The 12,886-nt window shown below is 39.5% G+C and overlaps 1 protein-coding gene across 1 annotated transcript in view; it reads right to left on the minus strand.

The window, feature by feature from the left end:
* Positions 1–2,314: 2,314 nt before the first annotated feature.
* Positions 2,315–12,886, minus strand: part of LOC126718952 (nodulin-related protein 2-like) — a 56,242-nt gene continuing 45,670 nt past the window's right edge. Inside the window, exon 2 of the mRNA XM_050421374.1 lies at positions 2,315–2,739. Within this exon, the coding sequence (XP_050277331.1) occupies positions 2,568–2,739 (172 nt within the window). The 3' untranslated portion in view covers positions 2,315–2,567. The remainder of the gene's footprint in view (positions 2,740–12,886) is intronic.

Below are 12,886 nucleotides of genomic sequence, written 5' to 3' on the forward strand. Positions count from 1 at the left end.
TATAAAAAGGGGAGGAGAAATCAGAATTGGACATACATGCCTCTCTCTCCCCTCTTCTCTGATTTTTTCCTTTGAGTTTTCATCATGGCCCTACTTGGCTAAACTTTTATACTTGGTCGAAGGAAACTGAAACCTCGGAATCAATAAAACTGTGAGATCTAATTTGTTTTTATTGTTCAATTTATACTTTGCATATCGGATGTTCTTCTGTGCCTATTTTCATGATTGTCTCGTTTAATTACTATGAGGCCTACTAGTTTATTGTTCGTTGCAATCTACTGCTAGGTTAGATATCAAATCTGTAATTGTTTGATCTCTCTAACTTGTGAAGCAACCAAGATTTAATGATTTGCTGCGTTAGAAATTATTAGATCTTAGGAAGAATGCTCAACTAAATTGAATGCAACCGCTTGTGTTTGTGTTGTTTAGTTTCATTAATCTCTCTAAGTCTTAAGGCTGCTACTAGATTAAACCTTTAGCGCTTGTCTTGGGTTGTTTAGTAGTTAAGGGTTTATTAGATCGCTTGTTTTCTAATTAACTACGACTAAGGAGCATGGTTTTGAAACCCGGACCGGACCGTACGGTCTGACCGGGTTAACCGGGAACCGCTCCTTGAGATGGTTCTTTAACTTCCAAAACCCGTTCTACACAAAAAATCCAGTGGACCGTGCGAACCTCGGTCGAATCGGCTAGGTTTGAGAACCGTGAACGGGTCTCACGGTTCAGGCGTAAACTCTTTCAAAAAGAAAAGAAAAGAAAAGAAAAGTTAGAGAAGAAGAAGAAGAAGATGAAAGAGGACGCCGAGAACAAGGATTAAAAGAAAGGACCTAGTCGTTTTGCTGCGAGTAGACTCTTTGTTGGCTGTTGATGGCTACCATTGATTGGCAAAAGCTGAAAGGCTACCGTGCGGCTGGCAAAAATTGAAAAACTGAGATTTGAACTAGCCTAACTTTGGGTGTTTCAAGAGAGAAAAGAAGGATTTGAGAAGAGGATGTTAATAAGAGAAGAGATAAAAGTGAGATTTGAAAGCTCTGGGTACCAGACGGTTGATTTATGGTTGTGAATTTTTGGGATTTTTTTTTTACTTAAAGCTTGCACGCCTCACGAGACTGAAAAATAAGTTCTGGACCTCCTCACCTCCTACGTGTTGTTGACTTGTTTCTTAGTTAATTTATTTATTTAGTTATTAGTCTAATTCTTAAATCTACAAAGTACAAATCCACCAATTCGTACATTAATTTATTAAATTTATTTATTGTTTTACATTATAAGATTGTTTGGTAAATGTAAGATTTAAACTATAAGATTAAACAAATACACACAATATTATATACATCTACAACAAAAAAGATATATAATATTATACACGCTAATGTCCCCCACCATTCAAGTTACTGCTTTTTTTTTTTTTATAAAAAAATAATAATTTCAAGGGAAAATGTCTATTAAATTTTTTATTGGGTTTCATAAATTAATTTAATGTGAAATTTTTATTAGATCTCTATATTTATTTGGATTTTTTAATGTAATTTTTCAATTTTTACTAATTTAATATATTTATTTATATTTTAAATAATTATTAAATTAATTATGACATCATCATGGTTCGACCTCGGTCCAACCTTAAAAACCTTGAACCTCACCCTTTTACGGTTCATTGAACGGTTTGGGTTTCAAAACCTTGCTAAGGAGAGATAGGAAAATTGTTCCAACAGTGAATATTCAAAGTGTGAATTGATATATACTTGCATTGATGATCAGTTGTAAAATTCCGATGGTGGATGTTGACTTAGACTAAAGTTTGTTCTTTTGATTAATTTCGATACTTTAATTTGAATTGTTCCTTAGTTGTTTTTTTTCTTTCTTAAAATTGTTTTCATTATACTCCACCCCTCCTTGTTTCACGTAGCATAAAACTAGGCTAGATACTCTCCGTGGGAACGATCCTTACTACTACATATATTTTTAGGAGTATAGGTTTTATTTTTGGTTGCCAGCGATAGCACCCCAGATACCATTTCAATGTGTTGTAAAATGGTTTTCATTGTTTTACATCCAAGTATCCAACCATTTCATATCATGTCCACGTTCTATCGCATCTAAAATTCAGACAAATAACATGAAAGTGTGAACATTGTGTGAAATATTTCTCATGCTCGAGTCAACAAGCAGATAAGTAGTCACACGTAGATAAGTAGTCAGGCTACATGTACCCTCCAAAAAAGAGAAAAATTAATGGATACATGTCCTAGGCTAGATCATCCAATACAGTGCAATTTGAGATAAGAGCTAGAGAGTAAAGATACATATTGGATTTTTAGGCTATAAGCTATAGCAAATTGCACAAATTTTATTCTTAATTTCTTGACAGAGTAGATCTAAGTCTGCTTCAGCCACTTTACAATCTAAAAGCTAAACAGAGAACAAACATACTATAGAACATACAACACAAGATTTAAAAAAAAAAAAAAAACACACACACAGAAACAAGGGTGTCATAATATTAAAGATACACAAAATTAAGAAACTGCAAAGCATAAGCAGTTGGGAAATTAGAATTCAAATGCTCATTTCTTCAAGAAACCTTGAGCCATCTTCACGTAGCCCCCACCAGCAGCTGAGTGTGGTTCTGAGTCTGTGGTGGTGGAAGGAGTGGAGGAGTGGCTAGGAGGGGTGGTGGCGGTGGTGGTGGAATGGGATTGGGATTGGGAGGAGGGGTTGCCATATTGGTCGAGATAAGTCTCAGCCTTTTCCACATACTTGCCGTAGCTCTTTTCTTCCAACTTTCCATAGTTAGAGCCAGCTTCCAAAAGATCACTTGCTGCTCCTGCTGTCCTGGCCTTGTCAACTTTGCCAGCTCCCTGGCTAACAGTGGTTTGGCCTGCCCCAGCCAACACCTTGCCACTGGCCATGAGCTCAGCGTTTGATGGTTGGTGGTGTTGGTGTTGGTTTTGGCTTTGGTTTTGGTTTTGGTTTTGATCAGCCTTTTCTTCAGGGTGGCGAGTCTCAGAAGAACTGTTCTTTTCTTCAGGCTGGTTAGTCTCAGAAGAACTGTTGGATTTCTTCTGAAGATCTGAAAGAAAGTTCATTGTGTTTGTGAGAGAATCTGAATGAATTGGAAGAGGGTTTGCTTTGTAAACAGTTGTTGGAGATAAGAAGATAATGAAAATTTGAACTGATCTGTTGGTGTATATAAAGGAGGCTGTGACTTAGCGTGTTCCCTCACAGCTACACTCGTTTCATTTATGAATGATATTTTTGAAGGGGTCGTTTCGGACTACAAACTATACCGACAACTTTTTTTTCGTAATATCTACATGACAACATTGAGTGAGAAGTTGACTATCACTTAAGCATCCCCTATTTTCTCCTTCACCTTTCACACGTTGCTACATCACAATTATGGGAAAAAAATTGTGTAATAATTTGTATTACTAGATTTTTTTTTTTTCTTCTTTCTGCATAATCCCAACCACATATCTAGCTAAAGATCTTATGATGTTATGAAAAAGTTTTGCTAGAATTTTTTTATTCATTTTTATTTAAGGTTTTTAATTTTTAATTTTTAAAAGAATGTTCGAAGGAAATGGTATTATATACACCAATACCATATCTATTTCTATTTCTATTAATTATATAAAAAGTGTCGATTCTTATATCTACCGTGCTTTGGTTTGCTTTGTTTTGAAAAAGTAAAAAGTCATAATTTAACAAAACAAAACTTGATATAGAGTAGAGACATTTCTACCATATTTTTGGCCTTTGATGAGCATAAACTCACCGTTTCATGGGAGCTAGCCTTCTTTTTTTTTTTTTTTTTAAACATATCACCATTCATACCAGTTTTCTTGCTCATTTTAGTTTTGCCTTTTTTAAATATTTATATGTGGTGATAGTGATAGAGTGTTTTGGTTTAAGAAGAGTTGTTCAATCTCAACTATTACACTTGCCTTCTTCTCCTTTTTTTTTTTTTTTTTTTTTTTTTTTTTTTTTTTTTTTGTGTGTGTGTGTGGTAATATCATCAGTTGAACTTGCTTATATTATAACTGTGGGGCACAATAGTTTGTGGGCTCGGCCCGCTCGCTTATGGGGAGTCCACAGGCCCCAAACTGAAGGAGGCCAGGGCCCAGGCTCAAAAATAGTAAGCCCAAAGTGGCCCGAAGATACAGCCGAGGACAGCTTAGTCCTCGGCAGACCCAAAGTCTCATTGATGAAAGTGGCATACATGCAAACTTAAAAGATCAGAAAATATCTCGGGGAAATAGTCCTTAATACCCTTCATTGATATGACATTGCACCTGACAAAACTGGATTCTTAGGCTTTATTGACCATCTCTAACCATTTCGGGATTAGACTGACGGAACAAATATCTGTCCTGGAAAAGTCGACCCTACACGTGGACGAAGGACAACGAACGTAGGCTAGTATAAAAGAAAACGTAAGGTAACAAAGAAAAAGATCCCATCTCGCTTCCTGAGAAAAACTCCAGGAATGAGAATGTCCGGATAATATATGTACACCACCAACAAAAATCCACCGCCGGATAACCGGAGAAAAACATTAGTGCTCCTCGGACCTGATCCGAGGGGCCCAATCCCTCAAGTTATAAAGCCGTGGGGCTTGGATATCCAGGCTGAAGCCTTTTCTTATCTGAGTTCCCTAAAATCCGGTTTGGACCAACGCCCTGTGACCAAGCGCTAGCCTTTCAAGCCCACTCTCTACAAATTTTATTGTGAGGGATCCTTCACGTGCGAGCTCAACGTAATCGTTGGGCCGTTTGAGAATCGTGTCCCTACAATTGGCGCCGTCTGTGGGAAGGCTTGCGCGATGGCACGGGTGGCGCATGAGTCAGCTCTCTAGCAAGCAGAGATTCGCGAGTTTTTCCCATCTCCGGCGATGTGCAGTTGTTGCTCTGACATAAGCTTCTGCTAGGGGCTACGCCTTGCACTGCTAACGGCGCGGGCAGCTCTAGGGGCTTCCGGCCTCAAGCCAACTCTCCCCTCCCTGGCCTAGGGGCTAACCTTCAAAAAATAAATAAGTATAGAGAAAAAACTACTTAAAAAAATATCTTACAAGTTTTGGACAGAACCAAGGTCTTGCATGGTCCTCGGACCCAAGCCTATGGGGAAACCAAGTACAGAAAAGATATCTTACAAGTTTTGGACAGAACCAAGGCCTTGCATGGTCCTCGGACCCAAGCCTATGGGGAAACCAAGTACAGAAAAGAAATCTTACAAGTTTTGGACAGAACCAAGGCCTTGCATGGTCCTCGGACCCAAGCCTATGGGGAAACCAAGTACAGAAAAGAAATCGTACAAGTTTTGGACAGAACCAAGGCCTTGCATGGTCCTCGGACCCAAGCCTATGGGGAAACCAAGTACAGAAAAGATATCTTACAAGTTTTGGACAGAACCAAGGCCTTGCATGGTCCTCGGACCCAAGCCTATGGGGAAACCAAGTACAGAAAAGAAATCTTACAAGTTTTGGGCAGAACCAAGGCCTTGCATGGTCCTCGGACCCAAGCCTATGGGGAAACCAAGTACAGAAAAGAAATCGTACAAGTTTTGGACAGAACCAAGGCCTTGCATGGTCCTCGGACCCAAGCCTATGGGGAAACCAAGTACAGAAAAGAAATCTTACAAGTTTTGGACAGAACCAAGGCCTTGCATGGTCCTCGGACCCAAGCCTATGGGGAAACCAAGTACAGAAAAGAAATCTTACAAGTTTTGGACAGAACCAAGGCCTTGCATGGTCCTCGGACCCAAGCCTATGGGGAAACCAAGTACAGAAAAGAAATCTTACAAGTTTTGGACAGAACCAAGGCCTTGCATGGTCCTCGGACCCAAGCCTATGGGGAAACCAAGTACAGAAAAGAAATCTTACAAGTTTTGGACAGAACCAAGGCCTTGCATGGTCCTCGGACCCAAGCCTATGGGGAAACCAAGTACAGAAAAGAAATCTTACAAGTTTTGGACAGAACCAAGGCCTTGCATGGTCCTCGGACCCAAGCCTATGGGGAAACCAAGTACAGAAAAGAAATCTTACAAGTTTTGGACAGAACCAAGGCCTTGCATGGTCCTCGGACCCAAGCCTATGGGGAAACCAAGTACAGAAAAGAAATCGTACAAGTTTTGGACAGAACCAAGGCCTTGCATGGTCCTCGGACCCAAGCCTATGGGGAAACTAAGTACAAAAAAGAAATCTTACAAGTTTTGGACAGAACCAAGGCCTTGCATGGTCCTCGGACCCAAGCCTATGGGGAAACCAAGTACAGAAAAGAAATCGTACAAGTTTTGGACAGAACCAAGGCCTTGTACGGTCCTCGGACCCAAGCCTATGGGGAAACCAAGTACAGAAAAGATATCTTACAAGTTTTGGACAGAACCAAGGCCTTGTACGGTCCTCGGACCCAAGCCTATGGGGAAACCAAGTACCAAAAAAGATATCTTACAAGTTTTGGACAGAACCAAGGCCTTGTATGGTCCTCGGACCCAAGCCTATGGGGAAACCAAGTACAAAAAAGATATCTCACAAGTTTTGGACAGAACCAAGGCCTTGTATGGTCCTCGGACCCAAGTCTATGGGGAAACCAAGTACACAGAAGCACAATCGGAGTTCCCTGCTTCCCAGTCGACTGCTCGGATGGATTATTTAGAGATTATCAGCCTTGGACGGTATTCACGCGCTTATCACAGAATATTCAACTGTTATCCCGGTTAGTTTCCTAAGTTTGATTTACTATGAATTATCGATATAATACCTGGTAGTATTGGTAAATTGGAGTTAGTTAGATCATGTTTCAAGCTATTTTGCTCTAAATATATTTTTCAAGCTATTTTGCTCTAAATATTCTTGAAGAAACACACACATAGGGCACACCCATTCACAAAGTAGTGTTGTCAAAGGAACAGTATTCAAAACAAGTAAAGAAATTTCCATTTTTACTAAAACAAAGAAATAGTACAGCGTACAATAAAAAGCTGGAATCAGTTTGTGTCCAAGCTCACTACATAACCAAAAAGAAAGGAGGATACAAGAGAATAAGATAAAGCCGGGGAAGTAGATCAGAGGAGAGGTTGGCTACAGCTCCAAGACCTTGTTCTTCCTCAATGCTTTCACATGCCCACAACTCAAACAGCAAAAGAGACCCAACTTGGGCCTGACACCGCTGAAGGACAGGTGCAGGGAGTTGGAAGTTGAGGGGCTTTCTCTAAATATTTTCCTGCCACAAGGCAGAGGCACTGATGGCGGAGAATCTTTCTTCTGACACGCCAAGATTCTGGCATGAACAGGACCTGCTTCGGATTTTGACTAAAAGGGGGAGAAACACCCTTTCCCCTCGGTCGAGATGGAGTATTCTCCTGAACTTATGCTTCCTATGCCCATACCTTACCATTTTGAGTCTCATGAGGACACGGTGCTTCTGCGGCGGAGAGAGTTCTTTCTTCCCAACCCTCGCCTTAAACATGTTATGCTAAGGGAGGATAGCACCGGATATGGGATTTATGATGTGGGAGAAAACTAAAGGATTGGTGCGTATATAAAGCAACTCTCTCTCCCTCTTATTTATTTGAAAAGACAAGGTGGTGGCAGTCAACTCACGCGGCGTCCTAAGGAACGCTACGGACAAAATGGTTCTGGCTCAACTTCCAACGTCAACTGCAACCACAAGATTAAAGAAGCCTCGTAAAGGCGCACCTCGATCATTGGGACGTCAGAGAGTACTGCGTGGCCAGAGGTTGCAGAAATATCTCTTAATTCGTGGGGTAATTGAATTCGCGGCCCAGGCCCGCTTTGCGTGAGGGCCCAGGGACTGTGGCCCACGCCGAAAAATAGAAGTTGCCAAGGACAACCCCTGCTCGGCGCCTCGGGAAATACCCGATGAAAGGGAGAATTTGAACTCAAAGAGTCTTGGACAGAACCTAGGACTTGCATGGTCCTCGGACTCAAGCCTATGGGGAAACCAACTACTGAGAAAAAACATAAGTCTTGGACAGAACCTAGGACTTGCATGGTCCTCGGACTCAAGCATAAGGGGAAACCAGGAACATAAAAGAAGAAAAAACATAAGTCTTGGACAGAACCTAGGACTTGCATGGTCCTCGGACTCAAGCCTATGGGGGAAACCAAGTACCTAAAAGAAAAAGCATAAGTCCTAAACAAAACCCAGGCTGTGCGAAGTCCTCGGACTCAGGCCTTTTGGGAAATCAAGTACTCGGACGGGAAAGTCCTCGGCTCAAATACTGTAAAATGTTAAGGCCAGTATGTTAAGATGGCAAAATGACCCCCTATTCAATAGCCTAAGGAAACTGTTCGTTTTACGGATGACATGTCCTCGGATAGTTATTCCTTACACCGTATCGAATACTCAGTCCTCATCTTGGTTAATTTTGAGGTAAGTGTCATCCCTCCCTGGTCGGCATTGCTATATCAAGTAATTCTGTTAAAGTTATGGCGGCGTCTTTTTATTAGCAAATATTTTGGCCTTAGTTGTCATTGATTCAAATGCTATACTATTGTGCTGAGCAGTGTTTGCAAATTTATTAAAACATATAAACAAGACATGCGAAGTAAAATAACAATAACTTTTATTAATATAAAAAAAATTATTACAACGTACAAAGAAGGGCTTAAACAAGCCTATACAAAAAAAAAAAAAAAAAAAGAATTGCTAAAGCAACAATAGCATCCGCAATACAGATCAGTAAACGGTCAAGTGTCTTTTAAACTCGCCTTCAACGTCTCTCCAATCTCTGCCTCAATACTGCTTATATCAGGAGAAGAACCTTCTTTAGAAAAAGATGAAGGAGAAGGAGAAGGAAGAAGAATTGGAACACATGGAAGCACTTCAGCAAGCTCTTGTCAGCAAGGAGCGCAAAGGAAAAAGAAGATGGAGGACATGAGCAGAAGATGGAGGAGATGAATGAAGAAGATGGAGGACATGAGTAAGAAGGAGGAAAAGAAGAGAGAAGAGATGAAAAGAAAAAGAAATGAGCAAAAGAGGGAGAAGGGGAATCAAAGGATGGCGCCAGTGAACAAAGAGAGGAAGAAGCAAGGGCATTTAGTCCCTGCCTCAATCCTAACTCTTAGCACACTGGAGCCATATTAGGTATGCTCATGAGAGAGCGGGTGGAGATGATAATGGAGGTTTTCGACTCAGTCACACCGAAAGTGGGATGTGACGAGTCCCTGCTTCGGATTTTGGCTAAAAGAATGGGGAGGCAAATCTTGAGTCTCCGCCATCCCTGCCCTGACTGAGCCATCTCAAGTTTTGTTAGGACATGGCGTTTCTGGGAGAGGAAGGGTTTATTCATGGCTGACTACTATGGTGGATGTATTATTGGATAGGGAATAACCAGATGGAAGAAGTAAACTCTGAGAAGGGCCTGAGGGATTCAGATATGAGAAAATCGCCTTTTGTCTTCTCTCTTTATATATAGGGAACGAAGAAAAGGGTATATACCACATTCAGATCCCCAGGGAAATCTATAAAGAAGAACGCGCCGTTTCGTTCTCCCACGCCATCAGTAACCGTTAGATCTGGGAGGTCTCGTAAATGGGAAGATATTAAAGGCACGCTTCAGATAACCAAACGACATAATGGCAACGTGCGCAAATTGAGGGAAACGTCTTGTAGACCGACGCATTCCTCGGGGAGGTGAAGAGTCGCCAACGTTGATCAAGGGCTGAATTGAATGAACCGCAATAAAGGCTTGATATTACCAAAACCCACCTTTCCAACCAAGACATTGGACAGTAGGGTTTTGAGGGGCTAATGTGGGGCACAATAGTTTGTGGGCTCGGCCCGCTCGCTTATGGGGAGTCCACAGGCCCCAAACTGAAGGAGGCCAGGGCCCAAGCTCAAAAATAGTAAGCCCAAAGTGGCCCGAAGATACAGCCGAGGACAGCTTAGTCCTCGGCAGACCCAAAGTCTCATTGATGAAAGTGGCATACATGCAAACTTAAAAGATCAGAAAATATCTCGGGGAAATAGTCCTTAATACCCTTCATTGATATGACATTGCACCTGACAAAACCGGATTCTTAGGCTTTATTGACCATCTCCAACCATTTCGGGATTAGATTGACGGGACAAATATCTGTCCTGGAAAAGTCGACCCTACACGTGGACGAAGGACAACGAACGTAGGCTAGTATAAAAGAAAACGTAAGGTAACAAAGAAAAAGATCCCATCTCGCTTCCTGAGAAAAACTCCAGGAATGAGAATGTCCGGATAATATATGTACACCACCAACAAAAATCCACCGCCGGATAACAGGAGAAAAACATTAGTACTCCTCGGACCTGATCTGAGGGGCCCAATCCCTCAAGTTATAAAGCCGTGGGGCTTGGATATCCAGGCTGAAGCCTTTTCTTATCTGAGTTCCCTAAAATCCAGTTTGGACCAACGCCCTGTGACCAAGCGCTAGCCTTTCAAGCCCACTCTCTACAAATTTTATTGTGAGGGATCCTTCACGTGCGAGCCCAACGTAATCGTTGGGCCGTTTGAGAATCGTGTCCCTACAATAACAATAAAAAAATATTAACACAACAAATTACCACAATATTTTCACAATTATTGAGGTGCTAATTCTTTATATATCAAAATAAAATAATAAAATATCATACTGGAATCAATTACAACTAAAAACAAAGGTATTGTGAAAAAAAAAACTACTACATCCACAACATTTTTCACAATATTTTTATAACAAATCTTAGGTGGTAAATTGTTATTCTAATTTAAACTTACCAATGAAATTATTTTTTTCCCCACCAATAGCAACACATAACAACTTACTACTTATGATTTGTAATGAAATTGTTGTGGACATAGCATTTCTTTTGTGAAAATGTTAAGACATCTTGTTGTCGTCATAATATTTTCACAATTGCGCTAATGTGTCATTTCTTTACAAGTCAAAATAAGATATAACAAAGTTATAAAGGTATTATGAAAATATTGTGTCATTCTTTGTGTTTTTAGAGTTTTTTTTTATCAGTCAATTTTTGTTGAACCAAAATTCACTGTTTCACATACAGTTTTCTTGGGTTGAATTTTTGTATTTTGTTTTTGTTTTTTTTTGTTTTTGTTTTTGCTTTTTTTTTTTTCCTTTATTTATGCACCATTTTAAGTAAAAGCACATAATTTTACACACACATACACACACACAAACAAAAACTTAGGATTAAAACATATTTCATCTTTTTATGTTAGTGGTAGCTCACAATTCCTCCTTAAACTTTAAAATCAAGTAATTTCCCCCTTAATATTTTGGAAAAGAGCAAACATGTCATATTGTTATTTTCTCAATTAAACCCAAATGAAAGCTTATAATTATAAATCCACTTCTGTCCCTTCGGTGAGGTTCATTTAGTCACTACGATCCATTTGGTCCAATTCGGTCTATTTTCGTCCACTTTAGTCCATTCAGTTCATTTCAATGATGCTTTTAAAAGGAGAGTTTTGGGTAAAAAACATAGTTTTAAAAACCGGTACTGTCAAAGAACTAGTTTTGATCCTAATTTTTTACCTGTTTTGATTGATTTTGGAGCTTTTTATCAAATCAGATTGGTACCTAGTTTTTGGTTTTTAAAACTATGGTAAAAAGAGTTGTTTTATTGACAATTATATTGCTTTTTTAATGTAATATTGATAAAGAATTAGAATGTGTGGAAGAATACAGGGAGGAAAGATCAAAAGAAAGTTAAATGCATGAATAACTTAACTCACAATGTCCTATCAAAAAAATAAATAAAAAAGAACCCCCTCAACTCACAATGCATTAAGAGTTTTAGGAAGAGGTTTTGGAACTCACTTGGCAACAAAATTTTCCAAAGTACAACATATCATTGAAGTTATTGCCGATTTTACTACAAAGAGCCTCTACTTAAAATTTTACCTTAGGTGCAACTTTTCATTCTGTATTAAATTCACTTCAGTCCATTCGATTTACTTTGGTCTACTTTGGTTCATTTTGATTCATTCGATCACTTTAGTCCATTCATTTCCACTTAGGTCCATTTTTGTTCATTTTGGTCCGTTTCAATCCATTTGATCAACTTCCATTATGCTTAGGGAGAAGAGGCCGTTTGTGTAAAAAATGAGATGCTTCGTTGACAAATGTCACCTTCTTAAGTAACACAGTATTGATAGAAAATTAGGGAGTCATATGCGGCCAGTTTTGTTAGTTTCTTTAACAAAGATGCTTTGAGAAACAACTCTGCTTTGCTTCCAAGTGGAACCTTGCTTTTGTGCACTAGAGAGTCCAATGGTTTTTTTTTTTTTTAGGAAAACACAAACACGAAAGTAATATATAGAGTTTTTTAAACAGGCTTATAATACATTACATAATCAGAGTACCACTACAAAATAGTCTAACCTTTGTAATAGTAGCCTAGAGTTATAAGGACTGAAATTCTAATACACATAACCGATGTGGGATAAACATCCCTATTTTTTTTTTTTTTTTTTTTTGAGAAAACAGTAATACTTATTGAAATACACAAATACAAAGTAATATATAGTGAAGAGGAAGAATATTGAGGTGACGGATCAGAGTTTATAGATGATGGGTCCATTTGGATGGGCTTAACAGATCAGGATAGGTGGGCTGAAAGTGGACAAATCTGGTATGAACGGACCGGGGTGGATGGACTAAAGGGCCACGTGGCACTAACTTGGTGATTATGTGGTCTCCAAATAATCTTAAATGGAAACAACTTGCGACTCACGATTAACCCTAGCCTATAGAATCCCAACATGAATAGAATTCTAATAGGAAGAAGATTCTGGAAAATACGCCCATTAATGAGGATCTTCCCTATATGGAAAAGACTTGTTGCGCAAGCATAAGAGTTTGATTCTACACTACTATAAAAAC

Source organism: Quercus robur, chromosome 3 (genome assembly GCF_932294415.1).
Source record: "Quercus robur chromosome 3, dhQueRobu3.1, whole genome shotgun sequence".
Classification (NCBI taxonomy): Eukaryota; Viridiplantae; Streptophyta; class Magnoliopsida; order Fagales; family Fagaceae; genus Quercus; species Quercus robur.